General features: G+C 34.7%; 1 protein-coding gene across 1 annotated transcript in view; it reads right to left on the bottom strand.

Annotated features, from left to right (window-relative positions):
- The window catches only part of Zir (dedicator of cytokinesis), a 60944-nt gene continuing 45250 nt past the window's right edge, over positions 1 to 15694 (bottom strand). Inside the window, exons 28-44 of the mRNA XM_089242892.1 lie at positions 14247 to 14346; positions 13915 to 14011; positions 12892 to 13026; positions 12316 to 12468; positions 8804 to 8962; positions 8104 to 8280; positions 7739 to 7855; positions 6779 to 6922; positions 6466 to 6597; positions 6026 to 6160; positions 5180 to 5269; positions 4368 to 4458; positions 3886 to 4031; positions 1518 to 1661; positions 1121 to 1230; positions 568 to 717; positions 1 to 454 (exon numbers count right to left, since the gene is read on the bottom strand). Coding sequence (XP_089099018.1) covers positions 391 to 454; positions 568 to 717; positions 1121 to 1230; positions 1518 to 1661; positions 3886 to 4031; positions 4368 to 4458; positions 5180 to 5269; positions 6026 to 6160; positions 6466 to 6597; positions 6779 to 6922; positions 7739 to 7855; positions 8104 to 8280; positions 8804 to 8962; positions 12316 to 12468; positions 12892 to 13026; positions 13915 to 14011; positions 14247 to 14346 — 2144 coding nt within the window. The 3' untranslated portion in view covers positions 1 to 390. The remainder of the gene's footprint in view (positions 455 to 567; positions 718 to 1120; positions 1231 to 1517; positions 1662 to 3885; positions 4032 to 4367; positions 4459 to 5179; positions 5270 to 6025; positions 6161 to 6465; positions 6598 to 6778; positions 6923 to 7738; positions 7856 to 8103; positions 8281 to 8803; positions 8963 to 12315; positions 12469 to 12891; positions 13027 to 13914; positions 14012 to 14246; positions 14347 to 15694) is intronic.

The following is a 15694-nucleotide window of genomic DNA, read 5'->3' on the forward strand; positions in this document are numbered from 1 at the left end:
TACATGAAAAATTGTTTTTATTAAAAAACATTTACATGGAAGCAAAATATACAAATTGAAATTCTGTTACAAACACTCGGGACTGCACAAACACGCACAAATCACTAGCACAGAGAATACACGTCTTTCAAACACACACTTTATAGATGATAAGATTATAGATGATTATTTCAGATAATCTTAAACCAAAGATTTAAAAAAACACAAATAGCATTTATAATAATTTAACGATAATTAAAAAATCATAAAACATACAAACAAAATTAAATTTATACAGACAGATAAAATTCTGAACATACTGACAATACACAAAACACAGGATAAATTATTTGAGAACCAGCAAATAATGGATGATTTTTTTAAATAAAACATGTATGACACCGGAAATGCTTATTGTCCATGTAATGCATGCCCACATTTCTTTGAGATGCATTCTCCTCTAGGCATTTGCTCTCTACAAGGAGATAAAGCAGAAAAAATATATACACATTTATTCATGGAACAAGGGCAATATAAAACATAAATCACACAAAAGTCTGAAACTGAAAACTAAAAATTCTGATTTACCGAAACGCTCTAGAATAAGTGGCTCCATTCAATTTGATCATGGGCGTCAATCTTTCCATGAACCTATGGTAGTTCCTTTCAAGTTCCCTCTGGTAATCTCGTTGCTCTGGACCAATTAACGTTCTATTTCTTCTCAGCGCATCATTACACCTTTTAAAAATTAAAAACAAATCAAGATTAAATGCTTTTAAGAAGAGGTTTTTGTACATAGTTTTTTACAAAGTGAATTTGCTCTCACAGAGGTAAGAGACATGCAATTTTTAGAATTACAACAAGAATATAATGACTCGTTTGCTTATAAATGCAAATAAATAAAGTTTGCTTAATATATGCAAATAAATAAAGTTTGCTTAATATATGCAAATAAATAAAGTTTGCTTAATATATGCAAATAAATAAAGTTTGCTTAATATATGCAACAAAAAAAATGAATTGAATCTCATAATTTATTTTCACTTTAATAATAGATACAAGAATATTCTCCAAATTCATGTTTCACAAGAACTACTGAACTAACGAGTGATGTCAAAAACGTTAAATGAATAGTGCTTACTTTCTGGAAAAATCTTTGAAAGAAAGTCTGAGCTTGTTCTGGAGAGACGTAGGTGTCTTTTTCCCATCAACAAGATCAGACAGAAACACTATGGCTACTTCCATGGGACCCTAAAATAAGAATTGGGGGGAAAGTGAAAAATAGCTGCATAACTCAATTTCATAAAACACAGAGCTATACTTAATCCAAAACAAATCAGTTATAGAAGTCCCTTTTTTCTTTTTCAAGTATTTCTATTAGAATCATTCCCATAAGTTAAGAATCAAGCCAATAAGTTGTGTAACATTTTTAAAATATAAAATTCATATAATGAACAATGAACGTGAAAACCGCATTTTATGACAATAATGTTTTTATCGATTATCAAACTAGAGAGAAAAGAGAAAACTTTTTTAACCTGATTGACAGTCGTTCCGATGCAACCCTGAAGAACCATTTGCAGTATTTTTGGATCGGAAGGCTCTTGACTTGTTGCTGCGGCGAGCTCGTGAGTTTTCTTCATTATGTCTTCGATCGCGACTTCAATGGGTGTTAGAACAACCTAAAAAACATTTTTTTAAATGCATATTCAACATTCATGAAATATATTTAGATTACTTTTAGTTAATTATATTTAATTGAAAAATTGGTGATCTTTTAAATTTTACCATTGAATTTGATTTTTCTACATGGATCAGAAACTTTGTGCTCCCTGAATAAAGCATCCACACATATAGGCAGAGATAGACTTGAAAGGTTGGGAGGACATGATGATGATGATTCATATACAGGGTGTTTTGTTAATGGGCCGACAAACTCAGATGGTTGTTAGTAGATATCAAGAGGAACGAAAATTGCAATGTAACATGGTGTCACAAACCACGTTGAGAGGGTGAAAATCGCAAAAAACGCATGCAGGTTTCAACGTCACGCTGGAACGACAGAAGCACAATATAATAACTACAAAAAGATTTATTTGATTATTACAAGAGTTGTAAGATTAGACGCAATTTCAGACTGTAGTGTGCTGAACATTGAGTTCAGCTGCAACCACTCGTGTACTTGTCGATGGGGAACCATTGCAGCACGGTTTCTTCCATTTGAGAAATGCGTGGTCTCCCTGCATCTCTGACGCCGTGCTGGGTGGAAGGTCCCCGTCTCCCATAGTAGTAGTATCGATCGATCGTGGCGAAGGTAGTATGGACAACTCCTCATCGGATATTGCTGTTAGTACATCCGCTGTACTAAGTGATCATTGCCATCTGCTTGACTATAAATCAGATGTATATCAGTGTATTCCTTGTTCATGTAGTCACTCATTAAAACAGACAACTACTACACATGCTTACTACCACAATAGTGCTAATTTACGTCGTCTGCAGCACATGATCCTATCCCAATAAGCAGCATCACGAAACACTGTTTACGTCAGATATGGTGAACAAACCCACAAATGCATTCAATGATTAACTGACATCCACCTTTTGTCCCCTCCGAACTCAGAGCCTGCATGTGTTTTTTGCAATTTTCACCCTCTCAATGTGGTTTGTGACATCATTTTTCTCTTGATGCCTACTAACAACCCTCTGAGTTCGTCGGTCCATTAACAGAACACAATGTGTATATATATACATTAGATCAGTTGGGGTTTCCATTGACGATCAGCATCCTGTTCCATACATGACCGAAATAATTACTTGACTCAAATCTATTATTTCCTACGTTATATTTGCCATTGAAAAAAAACTTTTGCACTCCTGAAACATAAATAATCGTTAAATGGATTTTGTGGTTAAATTATTAGAATTCAATGACTTTTATGGGGTGGAAATTCATTCCTAAGGTCCAAAATTGTAGAAGCTAGGCAAATTTGTATTTATCGAGTACCGGTAGTTCAAGCAAGTTAGCATATTTGGCATGGAAGAACATACAACAATCGGGCTTATTGCTAAGTAATTTATTGTGCCTCCTATGCTTCCCCCTCCAAAATCCAGAAGGGTAGAGTAACATACTTGTTAATAATTTCAAAAACATTTTAGAACTGCAAAAAATATTTAGCTCATAGTAAAAATAGTGGTTGAAGACATAAGCAAAGGGAGTAATCCACGGGAAAAAATAGAAGTAGCTGTGAATTTATATTCATATCATGAATGTGGCTATGCATACATACTCAGACTTTCAGCCTAATGCAGAAAAAAAAAATTGAGATAATGATTGGAGATAAAATTTTAACATATTAATACTTATTGAATCCTTAATGCAAGGTTTTTTAGAGGGGGAGGGAAAAACCCAATCAGATAACTATTTTCCATCACGTTTTGAGAAGAAACTTAATACAAATGTTAGTGAACGCATAAATTTCATTTCCTGAGCAAGATATAGGTCTAGGTAAGTGTTTGCATTGGTTTAACACAGTATTTCTTAAACTTTTGTTACTTATGGCTTTGTTACTTATGGCTCTCTTACCCAATTCATGGTTGAAGTGCCACTCCCCAGAATAGGTTTTTAGATATTTTCCCCAAGTAAAAGAACTATTTCAAAGCATAAATAGGCATATAAAATCACTATCTCCAGCTCCGCCCGACACCTTTGAGAGCTGTGATACACACTTTGAGAAACAATGGTTTAACAGATGCCTGCACTGTAGATAAAAAAATGTGAACCTCCCAAATTACACTTGAGTATGAGTGCTAAGGAAAGTTAAATGCATGCAATAAATAAGCATGAAAATCTCTGCATTAAAGTCTTGAAAAACTTTCAATTGCATAAAAAAAATTTTAGACTACCTGAGCTCTGTCTACAACTTGGATCCTAGTTTTGACATATGGGAAAGTATGGGAAGTCGTAAGAACAGTTTTTCTTTTGTATTGTTCATGAAGTTCACCATGAGCACGACCATCAGGTGTGAATGGTGTCGCATAGACAAATCGCTCTGTAAAAAAAATTAATGATGAATATTATTTTTTCCCCCAGCAAACCACAAATACTGCCGATGAACACTGATGGCATTTAATATCATACCACATTTTTGTTAAAAACCTTCTGCATATGTCATAAAAGATCCATTGCACACCCACAAAAAGACATAAGAACTATGTTTCCTTGCCCAGTGAGCATAATAAATAAAGTCCCCCACTGGCCTAGCAACTAACAAACTTTTAAGAAAAACTCAATAAGATTCATTTGTTTAAAAGCTATAAAAAATAATAGTGAGTTTGAATTTATTGCCCAGTTCAATAAAAACAAAAATCACATATTGGAAACTAACTTATGCAATGATTCTTTTGCAGATAAATAAACCTATCTCTCAAGCCCAATGGTTCGAAGTATGGCTCCACATAAGTTATCTGGATATAAGCCTGAAAGAAAAAAAAAAAGACATGAAGTAATTTGAAAAAAAAATTGTACAAAACACCAGCAACTTCAATAAGCTCAGAATATCAATTTTTTAGATATTTTCCCACGTAAAAGAACTATTTCAAAGCATAAATAAGCATATAAATCACTCTCCAGCTCGCCTGATGCCTTTGAGAGCTGTGATACACACTTTGAGAAACAGTGGTTAAACAGTGGCACAACAGTTTACAATGCAAGACATTATAGAACTGTTTCCCTGTAATCTTTCGTTCATTCATTTGATAATAGCCAAGTGAAGCAGTAGTAAAATTGTTGTTAATGGGCTTTTCTGTTTTTTACCGATTTATCTACTGGTGTGGGAGTATACAAAGAGAATTACTTTTCTCCATGTGAGAAGTTTATTTCTTTAACAGTAGAATCATCATACACTAAGGACGATTGCTTAGGTGCAAAAAATTATTAAGTCTTATCTAAAGAGCTGCTACTCAAAGAATTCTAAAAATAGACTGTACTAGAAGCTGAAATGCTTATATGGATACCTCTGAAAAAATATTGTTACAGTAGACAACTTGGTTATGATTAATTATTGAGGAAAATATTTCAAGGATGATAAAATAATATCCTTAAGCAAAGATTATCACTATACATAGTATCACTATATGAAAGTTTTTTGCATAGGACATCAAATTGAATGAAACATTGAAAAAGAAATTGAATACCAACCTTCTCTGGATTTAATTTGTTCACATCAACAATGTTAGAATCTTTGATAACTTCTACAAAATCACAACCAAATTTCTCAAAATAGAATGCCTGAGAATATTAAAAAATAAAATAGGCATTAAATAATGCAGTACAATAAAATAGGCATTAAATAATGCAGTACAATAAAATAATGCCATTAAACAAATCCATCCTTGTATTAGGCAGTTGAAGCAATCTATAACTCTGGGTATTTTACTGGAGGTGAGTAATTAAAAAAGTGTAATCTCATTTCAAATGCATGTCAATCACATTTTGTTTATCACTAATGTCAATCACATTTTGTTTATCACTAATGTCAATCACATTTTGTTTATCACTAATGTCAATCACATTTTGTTTATCACTAATGCCAATCACATTTTGTTTATCACTAATGTCAATCACATTTTGTTTATCACTAATGTCAATCACATTTTGTTTAACACTAATGTCAATCACATATTTTACAGCATTACTCTCAAACTGCTATACAAATACAACACCACAACAGGCAAATTGCCCAACGAGGTGGCTGACTTAAGAACATCATGGATCCCCGAGCCATTTTTTGGAGGTCCTACCTACTACTGCTACACCACATATGCACCCCGCCCACAATTCGATAAAACATTTGATCAAGTGTGCAAAAAATATTCTAGATAATATGGTGGCAAAGGGCTACCTGTTTAAGGTTTTAGAGACCTCTACAGAGGGACATGCCACCTCGTTGGGCAATTTGCCTGTTGTGGCCTGCGTATTAAAAAATAGTTAATTAAAAATTGATGAGAACAATAACAAGACAACAATTCATTGCAAAATATTTACCTCTAATCTATCAGATATTTCTGGTAGTTTTGTTAAATAAGGTTCTTTATAAATAAATTCTTCTTTGTTCAAATCTCCAAATTTCTTTCCATAGAAACCAACACGAAAGAATGTGCCATAAACTTTTTTCCCAGCCTGTCAATATATGAGATCCAATAATAATACATTGTCAATAGCTGAAAATTAATGAAAGAGTTAAAACAAAAAGTTTTTGAAAAAGCAATATCACTTCATATTCAAACACCATTGTCATTTTGAGTACACAAGAGATAACGTGATCGTAATCAGTTAAAACTAATTCTGAACAAATGGCTTCCTTTTCCTGAGTCTAATTTCAAACCTGTCGAATCAGAGGGAGATGAAATAATAAACATATATTTGCTAGGAGGCTTAAAAAGAATATTTTGAGGGAAAGCAATAAAGAAAACTGGAAACATTACTTGCTGATCAATTCTAGTGAATACGTCTTGCAATTTTCCATGGATTGCAGCCAGTTTCTTATAATCTCCATGTGCCTCAGCAATAGGAATGAGGATTTTATATACTTCATTAACACTTTCGTACATTGTGCCCTAAAATTGTAAAACATTAAATATTTATGGATATTTTATGTATAAATCAACTGCAAAATACAACAAAGAAACATACAGATTGATATGAGCACTGTGTAAGTATGAGATAACACAATTTTTGTTATTTTCCCTTCATCAGTTTTAAAAATCCCTTATATACCACAGAACTCTTTAAACTCACTTGTGCAAATGAATTTGCAGCTTGTTCAAGTAATCCAATGAGTCCATTTTCAGTGAAATATTTGCCAGTGCATATACCTTCTTCATCAGGAGACACAACATCATCTGACACTGCACTTTCTTCAAGGATATTTGGAGAAATTTTCTGTGAAAAAAATTTTTGAAATGAAAACTATTTCATTTGTCTTTGCAAACTTTGAATCATTATTAATGCAAAATGAAGACTCAAACTTCAGCATAATTAACTGATGAATAAAGATGAGATGTGGTGGCAGAACCACTTTATCTCATTAAGTACATACTATTTTACCAACAACAATATCCATATCTAAGAAATGTTTTCTTCTTTTTAAAATCTCAGAAAAATGGACACTGTTCTTTGTCAAATAATAATGATGAATGGCTCCCTTATCTGATCTTGCAATGAAACAGATGTGTGACACCCATATTTTATTTCAAATAAAACAAACTTGATCTTAAACCTTATTGTAGAGCAGTGTTTCCCTAAGTGGGTGGTGGAATAGTCTAGGAGGCCAATAGAAGCTACGGATTTAACACAGGATCTTACGGGTTCACTTGCGTTGGGGGGAGGGCAATGTGAGAGAAAAAAAATTGATGAAGGGGGCGATGGAACAATAAGTTTGGGAAACTATGTCGTAGAGCATGCACAATGTTCATCACACAGATGATTTGAATGTTTCAGATTGACTGTTTTTCTAGAGTCTTGAGATTATTCATTCCCAATTTATTTTTAATATTTAATTATTGTAGTCGCAAACAAAGAAAGATCTTCCACTCATCCAATTGAAAAATAAAACTAACATTTTTACAAAATATCATTTGGAATGTCTCACTGTATCCATATTTTATTTTTCTTTAAACATGGACTCTACTAATACATGCAAGATTTTATGGAAACAAATATTTATTCCCATGAAACAAAAAACCAGAGATAAATCACCTCAAATGCTACACATCCAATAGGTAGATATGGTTTATCTTCTAAAAGATACAGATATTCTGCAACCAAAGCTGCTGAATGAGTTAAACAGAATGCAGCCTCAGCATGGTTTCCTCTCTGAAATTAAAGAGCAGAGCAGTAAATAAAGTGGATAACAAAAATAAGCTTAATACCTTTAACAAAAATAATTTATTTTAATGTTTAAAATGATCAGAAAATTGGTTATTTTAAAATATATATAGAAAAAAAATCAATTACAAAACATCTACAGAATTAATCATTTTGAGCGTTACATCAGTAAAATGATTTTATTCACATAATTAAAATATTACTTACAAAGCATCTTTATGCCAATTTATACGCACCTCTGTATGTTTCTGAGACATGTTTGCTAACCAGGTCAGCCTCAAGTCTGGAGAAGTTTGATAGCCCTTAGCAATCCGGTACATCAAGTCCATCAACATTTCTGGATCTTCTTGAAACTCTTTCATTTTAACCGTGTCTGACAGAATCATGTGCAAGTTGAAAACCATGTCTCTGACCTGCATTTCATGAGAGAAAACTTGTAGGATAGAGAAAACTTATTTGTGACAATTTTAACTGATTTAGATAATATGTAAATTTATTTATATATATAATGCACATAATTTAAATGTTTAATATACATAATAATGTTTTAAAAGCATCAATAAACTTAATTAAATAAACTTTAATTTAATTTTAAATTTTACTTGTCTCATGCTCACTAAAAAAATCCAAAACAAAGGTTTATCTTGAATAACCACAATCACAAACAAGTACAGTAAAGTCTAGCTGATTCAGACCAGGGTATGCCAGATGACCAAAAAATATCTGGATTAATGGAAGTCAATTGAAAAAAAAACCCATTTAAATAATATAAAATCCTGCACAGAGACATGCTTTCCTCCTCTTCTGTGCTTAAAGAGGTCCCGCTTAAAAACAGGCCGGACTAGTGCACTCTGCAATCTGAAGTCGCAGTCCGATTGTCAAGAATCTACTGTAGTTGAAATTCTTTTCAGCTCTATTAAAGGAAAATATATATACCTGTTCAGGAAAAGTAGTTTCTTGCAATTCACGATCTTCTTCTGCATACACGAGAATAGTTTTTAAAGACCGACGCAAATATTCTTCATGAAAATTCTGATTTGTTCCCACTAAAGAACTCAAAGACATGGTGACTTGCATTTTCACTCGAGCAAAATTCTATATAAAAAAATTAATGGAAAATCAGAATGAATTAATTGCCGATTCAAAATTATCATTTATATCTTTTCAGATAAATTTGTCATTTAACTCTTTAACGCCCAGATAGAAAACCTGGGAGGGTCGTGGAAATACCAAATTTTTTGTGTTCGAAGTGGACTCGTCCAAATTTCGGACACTTTCCCTCTTCCCACCCTTTCTCCATGAGTTTCTATTCATGCCACCCTTTGCATTGACGTTCACCCCTTCATTTCAATGGATTTTCGGGAGATAATTTGTCTACTGAAAACACCCCTTTCCTCACAGTATTATCTGTTTGTAAAATGCATTGAGTACCCTTAGTTCATTCTCAAGGAACATTCTAGTACATCAGCTTTTAAAATCCCATTGATAGGGCGTTGCAGTTGTCTTTTCCGTTCCTGCCTCTGACAAGAGCTTTCATCTTCTTCCCCGTTGGTGACAAAAGCCCACCAAAACATACCCATACCCCCTAGCTGGGCCGACTTGAGGCGGTTATGGGCATTAACCTACTCGGTCGACTTCGTGCGATCTGGGCATTATAGAGTTAAGCATCTGATTTAAGAGGCTCACATGTGATGGAGTCCGAAACAGAGTTGATAAAGTTCATGTATTTACACATTTTTGGTGACACCACTGGAATATTTGTATGTTTATATAATCCTGTGTGACCATGATGAGGAACATTGCTTTTGCCTCGCTTTTCATTATGCATTTGAGTATGCATGCCTTCTGTTGCGACGCTTCTGGTGTGTGTTCGTGTGTCAGAGTATGTCTAACTACTACTACTTCACCAAACACCAACTCTGGCCATATCGCTATATTGCAATTTACTGCCATTAATGAGATGGGTTGGAAATGGAGGCGCTGTCTATCGGTGGTTGCCTCAAGCTCGTTAGGAAAAATATCGTAATTATTTCCTCCCTCGGATTCGAACTTGTGACAGCAACCTTCACCGGTGGTAGACGAGCATCTCACCACCACACCACTCAGGCAGAGTATGTCTAACTGCACAGTGGTTGTTCTCTAATGCATTAATGAGTTCATGTTAACTCAGTAATGAATTAAATCTCTGTTGTGTTCTCTGCATACAATGGTGTTCAACTGACTTACAACTTGGTCATTTCAACAAAGTATAAAATTAGGATAATACAAATAGGCTTCAGAAAGATTTAGCTACTGGCCCTCTAGCTAGTCAGTAAAGTCACTGAAAATTTTTTTTTGCAGCAAGATTTAATTCATGAAGTAATTTAAAGTGAGAATTATTATTGTAATATATATATTATATGACCTTATGAGGTCATCAAACGCTATACAGTGAGCCCTGTATAAGACAATATAGGAGACAGAAACCTGTCTTGATCAGAATCAAAAGTTAGTCCCATCGATGATTAATGCATTGACATGCAACTATATGAAAAACTGAAACCTGTCTCAAATAGAATATTATTTCAGTTTTTTGATGTTCCATTTCATCTAAATTCTACTGTTTTATCCTCTATTGTTATCTGATAGCTAACTCTTAAACCATTCTAAACCAGGGCCATCTAGCAGTCAAGTGGTTAGGGAACTAGCTTCTCACTGTGCAGGTCTGGGTTCGAATCCTGGTTTGGGCATGGATGTTTACTAACACTAACAAATTCCCTGGACGGATCATGCTGATCCCTTGGGAATATGTGAGGATCTTATTATTATTATTATTAGTTTTAGAGATATACACTGCTCAAAACAATTAGGGGAGCAAGCAAAAAAGTGAAGAAAACTGTGTGAGACAGCCACGTATTGGCATACAATGGATAGTACACGCGTATCAATGCGCAATACAGAAAAAAGACGTAAAAAAATTTGGAATTAAGCCTTAATTCTTTGAAAATATGGAAAAAACATGAAAAGATGATTCAGGGCAACAATTTTACATGTAAACGATAAAAAAAAGTACTGTTTAGACATGATGCATGAGTTTTAATAGGGCGTGTGGTCTCCTCGAACAGCTAAGACTGCTGCACACCTGTTTGCCACGGATGAGATGAGGTTATCGATCAGACTTTGGGGAATACTGTTCCACTCCTCAAGAAGTGCAATCTGCAAGTCTCGGACAGTAACAGGCGGCCTTGGTCGCGCAAACATGCTCGATTGGATTCAGGTCAGGAGAGCACGCTGGCCATTCCATACGCTGTATTGTTTCAGCTTCAAGCATGTTCTCCACCAGACGAGCTCTATGCGGTCGGGCATTCTCATCCTGGAAAACAAAGGAATCTTTAATGGCTCCAGCGTAAGGGATGACATGAGGTCGCAGTATCTCGTCTGCATACCTTCGGGCCGTCAAAGTGCCATTCCGAATGATATGCAGGTCCGTACGTCCGCCTATGCTGATTCCACCCCATACCATCCAACCAGCTCGTCTGTATTGTGACCTTTCACAAACGAATGCGGGGTTATTTCAAGTGTCCCTGTCCCTCCATACCAGAACACGTCGGGTGTCACACTCCAGACTGAATCGGGACTCGTCTGTAATCAGCACTTGGCTCCAATCACGTTGCTCCCAATCTCGATGTTCAGCAGCCATCTTCTTCGGGCCGCACGGTGGCGTGGGGTCAACGGAATGCAGACCATTGGCCTACGTGGATAGAGCCCTTCCTCATGAAGTCGATTACGTACTGTTTGGCTGGACACTCTTCGTCCTGTTGCCAAGAGCAACCGTCTTTGCAGCTGCGTAGCATTCTCTGTTCTGTTTCAACAGCTGTTAACCGTATATACCGGTCATCAGTTGCTGTAGTGGCGCATGGCCGACCTTGCCCTGGTCGACGTCTAACATTTCCTGTTTCTTGGAATCGATTCCACAGCCTTGCAACAACACTTCTGGCGACTCCAACAGCGTCCGTGACACCACGTTGTGTTTGCCGGATTCCAGTCTGCCTATAACACACCACATTGGGACATCAAGTCACCTTGTCTCAAAAAAAAAAAATACTGTGCAATCGAATTTCACAGTTACGGCAGTAAAACAGACGTTTCTGCAACATCCCGATTTCTGCCCTTATCTCCTTTTTCTGGTTTTTGACGTCACGAACTTTGATTTGCATATGAAGTTTTCTTCTTCTGTTTCCTGCTAGGCTTTAAATTATGGATGATTCATTTTATGTTACTTATCGGTATACATCTTTGCGTAATTTTGTTAAAACCACGTGCTCCCCTAATTGTTTTGAGCAGTGTACTTCCAGATACAAAAATGATTTGAATATACTCACACATCTCATAAACTCGTATCAAAGCATGGTAATGATTCGTAACATCATTAAGAAAAAAATATTTTTGTGTAAAATAAATGAACTAACATTTCCTATTTCAAAATTCTGTCTCATCAAAAGATAAAGGGATGCAGATGCTTGCGATCTTATGCTACCGATTGCTGAACTACAATGCCTCAGAAGTCTCATACACAAATCAGCACATTGCTCAGTTTCTTCTTCAAACAGCAGCTCAGGAAACTGGAAAATAAAGAAATATATCATTATATAATAGCTACATAGTAAAACTTGTAAGCAAATGTAATGTTAAAATTAAAACTATGTGAGAAAAAAGTGCCTGCCACATAATAAGACCACAATGAAATTCTGGGTTGGTGATAATGATAACCGATCGATAACCATATTCAAAAGAAACCCAGAAGCCAATATAATATGACCATACGTCCCATTCGGTCAAACAGGACTTATTGTATGTAGACTGAAAATAGGGCAAACTCGGTTTTTCCTTTGCCACATAATTGGTTGCACGTTTCCGTACTTTGTGAAAATTATAACAATACTTGAATGATAGAATTGCCCATGATTATGTTAAACGACATCTACTGTATAAAGTCTTTAAAAATAATGAACTATTTTTTTAGGACAAAATAAATCAATACTAACTTTGTAAACCAAAGACCGCTGGGTAGCAAACATGTTATGAAGCACCAGAGTGCACTGATTAGAACCAAGAGCTTGCAATAACACTCTTAGAACAGTGCTAAGGAGACACTGGAGGGAATCAGCCTGAGAAGACACCTGAACAGAAATTTCATCAACAATTTTTATACTACTTGCATTGAATGTATCAAAATTAATTTCCGACATCATTCCAATAGTTTCATATATTAAAAAAAAAAAAAAAACACATACACACAAGTATGCATGGGCATACATAGGAGTGTAAAACAATGTCTGCACTGCATATTTAAAATTGTGAAGAATCAAATGGCAATGCCAATTTAGAATAAATGCTGGAGTAACTAAAGCATTAAATCATTTAAGTCAAAAACAATTTCTGCCTATCACAAATTGCTATCTGCCTGTAGAATTGATCAAAATAAAAACTGCTAGAAATAAGTTGAAATATTGTGTGAAATTAAAAATATAATCCCATGAATATGTGCCTCAACTCATTTCAACAACAACAATTCAAACAAAGGATTAAAATGTGGCACTTTTGTTTTACCAGGCAAAGTAATGCCATAAACTGTTTATTAATGTTAATAGTTCAGAGCAAAAATCCAAGCAATGCTTTATAAGGATTTTTTTCTATCAGAAGGTGGAAAACATTGGACCCCAAAATGTATGAAATTCATTACAGCAAGAGTTTGGCATACTTCCAGTAAAATTGGTCAATCTCATTGAAATAACACATGGTTTTTATACAAATACAACGCCACAGCAGGCAAAATGCCCAACGAGGTGGATTGGATTGGATATGGATGGATTGGATTTTGGGTTTAATGGCGCAAGGACCAACCAATAAGGCCAAAATGCGCCGCAACAAATGATTAATTAAAAATAAGATTAAACTTATGAATTGTAAAAAACTATAATTTGTCATATAAACCAATGGCTTTAAATAAATATGGATGTCATATATTTCAATACAAACACCCAAAAAATTAAAAAGTTGAGATTTACCTGGACAATGAGTTCTAATGAATCTAAAACAATCATATTCACTTCTGCTGAGAGATTTCCTTTCACACGTGCTTCAGCCTCAATTTCATATTTTGGTCTGAAAATTAAGCGCCATTTAATACTTTTAAAAAATCATCATTTTATTATTTTTCTTCTTTCAGATTTCATTCTTTTATTAAGATTTCACTATCTAAGAAGAGCAATAGTTTAATAAGTACAGTAATGAAAATATTTAAGACAGATAAAAATACACGGATATAAAATTTGTTTAATGCATTTAAACAAGGTAAATAAAAACATTTAATAAATGATTGTATGAGCTGAAATTTAACCTTTCAAATGATTCACTTTGACCTTTCCACTGCATTTGATTTTTTCTCCATCTCAGTTTTTCAACCCCAGGTGATGGTGAAGGAGGATAACGGTCTGAAACTTGATTTTAAACAGTGTAATATTTTCAGTTTTCATTATAACTTTTTTTTAGATAGTTTCAATGACAACATGTTTCAATTGTAAACATAAATGTTTGCACAACATAGATTGATTTCATACTTTACTATGCATTTATTATTACTATAATTAAAACAATCAAAAGCCTTAGTATGTTAGAACTCATTAATACTTCTAATCATTCACCTACAGTCATACCATACTCTAATCCAGTAGTTTCCACCGACTTAGAGTCCAAAGATGTCATGCTAATAAGTTGCTATGTACAAACTGTGTTACAGTTGACGAAGTAACCATTTTTTAACAATAAATTTGGAAGTTTCATATCCAGAATCCTTTCAAAAAATCATCTCCACAGTCCTATAGAGATTGGGAACTACAGGTTTAATGCTTTATTTTTCCCATTTTTTCCCATGCAGAGCAAAATAAAAATATACTCCCCTATAAATGTTTCTTTTTTAATTTAAATTTACTACATTGTAATAAAAATTTCAGATTTTATGTGTAGTTTTAGTTATGTGGGTGAAATCAAGTGAAAACAAAACAGTGGCTACAATTTGGTTTATTTTGTATGAGTGTAATGACATTTTTGTGTAGATGTAGAGCGAACGTAAGGAAGGCTACCCCTAGTGGGGAATGAACTTGTCTTAAGTAGTCACTAGGAAGCACATGATATGTGATGGCAGTCTGCCAACAATATCATTCAACAAGCAATCTGTTGTTTTTCATCTGCGTCTGCAGAATGTTTGCAAGTAAAAAAGAGCAATATGGTGCGATTTTTTTTAATTGACTAGATAATCAACTAAAATCAGACGATACAACATAAGGGACATCAGCAAGAAGATTGTGGAGTAGAGTTTTAGTTCCATTCGCACCATCATTACAGAGAAACTCCACTACAGGAAAGTAAGTGTACAGTGGAAATGCTTGTCCCAGTCCTGCATATGAGTCAATGACAGTGCATATACTCCATACACTCAGGGCCGTCTTAAGAGCATCATGGACCCCTGGGCCAAGTGATTTTTCTGAAGCCCTACCAGGCAAATTGTTAAAAACTTTAACCAGATCTTATTTTTGTGAGGCTCTTTTTCTCTTGAGGTGCCCGGGTGGGCTCATGCCTTAAGACGGCACTGCATACACTGCCTTCATTCCCCAATGAACTTCTCCAACTTCTTCTGCCCCTAAACAAATAACAGCATGACATTCCACTTCTTTGCTTGTGAACATGATGCAGATGAAAAAACAACAGATTGCCTGTCGGACAACTGTTGGCTCACTGCCAGCACATATCATTTGCTTCCAATCAACTACCTGGGACAAGTCCATTTCC

Source organism: Pholcus phalangioides, unplaced genomic scaffold, assembly GCF_987345545.1.
Source record: "Pholcus phalangioides strain wild (caught in Gottingen) unplaced genomic scaffold, Ppha-v1.0 ptg000015l_1, whole genome shotgun sequence".
NCBI lineage: Eukaryota > Metazoa > Arthropoda > Arachnida > Araneae > Pholcidae > Pholcus > Pholcus phalangioides.